The sequence below is a fragment of the Terrapene carolina genome, unplaced genomic scaffold (assembly GCF_002925995.2).
Source record: "Terrapene carolina triunguis isolate 2854851 unplaced genomic scaffold, T_m_triunguis-2.0 Scaffold51734, whole genome shotgun sequence".
NCBI classification, from domain to species: Eukaryota; Metazoa; Chordata; order Testudines; family Emydidae; genus Terrapene; species Terrapene triunguis.
Genome location: NW_020716085.1, coordinates 1 through 2,773, shown reverse-complemented (window position 1 = coordinate 2,773; position 2,773 = coordinate 1). Strand labels below are relative to the sequence as shown.

Genomic DNA, 2,773 nt, shown 5'->3' with positions numbered 1-2,773 from the left:
TGGAAGCAGGGGGCAGGGAAGCGGGGGGCAGAGCCGTGGGGAAGTGAGGGGGGGCACAGTCGTGGGGAAGCAGGCGGGGAGCAGGGAAGCAGTGGGGGGGCAGAGCCACGGGGAAGCGGGGGGGGGGCAGGGGGGGGGGGAGGGGGGGGGGGAAGGGAGGGGGGGGGGGGCCCGGGGGGAGGGGGGGGGGCAGCCTGCTCTCTCACCTCGGCAGGCGTGCGGGTCGGTGCCCCCGGCCGGGTGCCAGGGCAGGTCCTGGTAGAAGTCCTGGCACCGCTCGCAGTTCAGGCCGGCGGTGTGGTGCTTGCAGACGCAGCGGCCGTGAATCTGGGAGAGGTGGCGACAGGGCCCAGGTCAGCAGTGGCCCTGGCGCACGTGAGACGCTGCCACGGCCCAGGCTGGCCCCAGCCCCTCACGCCGGGGGGCCCAGGGCCCTCAGCTGCCATGAGCAGGCCTCCCGCCAGGCCTGAATGGGTCTGCACTGGGGCAGGAGGAACGGCCGGGGCACAGGGACCCCTGGGGCCGCCCCACACCCCCTGCCACCCGCCTGCTGCCCCAGGCATCACGGGCACAGCAGCCACCCAGGGCTGGGCCTGGCTGCCTTGTGACAGGTCTTGGGGTAGGGCTCTGCCCCCTTGCTGCCCCCTCCCCACCCCACTGCCCTCCCCGTGGGGTGGATCCATGCCCCCTTACCATGCCCTCCACGCCCGCTGGCACGCCGGGGGCAGGCGCGCACTCGGAGGCGTGGCCGTAGCAGAAGCAGCTCCCGCGCAGCACCAGCTCGTAGAGGGCGTAGTAATACTTCTCCTGGATCTCCCGCCGCGAGTCCAGCAGGTTGTCGCCCAGCGTGTGCAGCCGGGTCAGGTTCACCCTCAGGTTGGTGACGCGCAGCAGATCTGGGGGCAGGGGGAGCTTAGCACTGGCCCCACCCCAGCCCCCCAACCTCCCAGCCCCTGCTGCCCCCAGTCTCCCCCAGCCCCTGCACCGCCTAGCCCTGCTGCCTCCCACTCTCCTTGGCCCCCGTGTACAGTGCCCAGGGACCACTCCTGCATCCCCCCGTCTCCAACACTCCTGGGGCCCCTGCGACCCCCTGGCCTGCCTGTGCCTCCCCTGCCATGGGCATCTCCCTGCACCACCCGCGGCTCTGAACCCGGTGCCCCACGGCGCCGCCCGCAGCTCTGGACCTGGCGCCCCACGGCACTGCCCGCAGCTCTGGAACCCATGCCCCACAGCACTGCCCGCAGCTCTGGACCCCATGCCCCACGGCACCGCCTGCGGCTCTGGACCCCGTGCCCCAGGGCTGCAAGCTCTAGGGCAGGGATCCCAGCCCGTCCTCCCGGCCGAGCCCCCTGCCTCATGCCCCTACCCTGGATGGCTGGGCTGTACGGATCCTCCACCGGGATGGACGGGTCCAGGACCTTGAAAATCACCTGGGCAAAAGGTGAGGGGCAGTGTGACGTTCTGAGTGTGATATAATATCTCATTGCAAGGTGACAGGGCCAGAAAGAGTTAATTACCTCCCAGACTGACCTGACCCATGGCCGAACTTTAGAGACTGGCTAGGAAGATCTGTAAATGAACAGAGCTTTGAAATGCAGCCGGCATTGTCAGAGGTAGAAGGGGAGATGTTTGCTCAGGGCTTGTGATAGAAGCAAACAAGTCTTGTCTATTGCTATAGCTTTAATTCAAAGACAAAAAAAGGAATATTAACATTTATAATGACACTTGAGGGAAATAGTATTCTTGTCTCTATGTCTCTTTGAAGGTTGTGGTAACCTGTATCTGAACTGTTTAATGGGTAAATTACCCTGTGCTAATTGCCAGGATGTTTGGAAGGAGAATTAAGCCTATTGTTTTCTCAGGCCAAAAGGCTGCTGGAAATGTATAAGAACCCTGGGACACGATCCTTCTGCATCTCAGATCTGCTTTGGGTTTCAAGAGGGGGAAACCTTAAACCACAAGGATTGAGATCCCCAGTCACTGACTGGAGCCACCCTGAATATGGACATTGGACTATAAACCTCAATAAATTGAACCCAAGTCTGTCTGTAAATTGATCTTCCAACCAATTCTCTCTCTCTTTTCTTTTTTAATCAGTTTTAGTTTAGTTAATAAGAATTGACTATAGTGTGTATTGTGGGTAAGATCTAAGTTATCATTGGACCTGGGTGTGTGGCTGATCCTTTGGGATTGGAAGAACCTTTTCTTTTATATGATGAGATAAGATTTTCAGTAATCATCATCATATCTGACAGGTGTGTCTGGACAGAGGCCTGAGGCTGGGCACTTTAAGGGCACTGCGTTGTTTGGACTTCTGAGTAACCAGTGAGGTAACACAGAGGCTGTTCTGTGCTGGTTGGTAAATCTAAGTGTTGGAATATCCGCCAGCGTTTGGGGTTTGTCTGCCCCGTTCTGTTTGCAGTTCACCCTGATTGAGTGACCTCAGCTGGCTCCCACAGGCAGCACCGTCACAGGCAGAGTGAGACCCCAGAGCCCTGCCTGCCCCCAGCCCCCCCCCGCCCCAGGGTGATAGGCGAGGGGCGGCGTGAGACCCCAGAGCCCCCCGCCCAGGCCTGCCCCCAGCACCCCCCATGCCCCAGGGTGATAGGAGAGGGGCGGCGTGAGACTCCAGAGCCCGTCCTGTCCCGTTCCCCAGGGCGACAGGCGAGGGGCGGCGAGAGACCCCAGAGCCCCCCCCCCCCCCCGCCCCCCCGGGCGACAGGCGGGGGGCGGCGTGAGACCCCAGAGCCCCCCCACCCCGAGCCCCCCTCAC

General features: G+C 62.2%; 1 protein-coding gene across 1 annotated transcript; it reads right to left on the bottom strand.

Annotated features, from left to right (window-relative positions):
- Positions 1 to 206: 206 nt before the first annotated feature.
- On the bottom strand, positions 207 to 1,484 carry LOC113405956 (laminin subunit beta-2-like; the record flags this gene model as incomplete). The annotated part of the gene is made up of 3 exons (XM_026647287.1): positions 1,367 to 1,484; positions 694 to 896; positions 207 to 327 (listed from the first exon to the last, which is right to left on the bottom strand). Coding segments are annotated over exons 1-3 (442 nt in total), but the record flags the coding sequence as incomplete, so codon positions are not given.
- Positions 1,485 to 2,773: the final 1,289 nt, after the last annotated feature.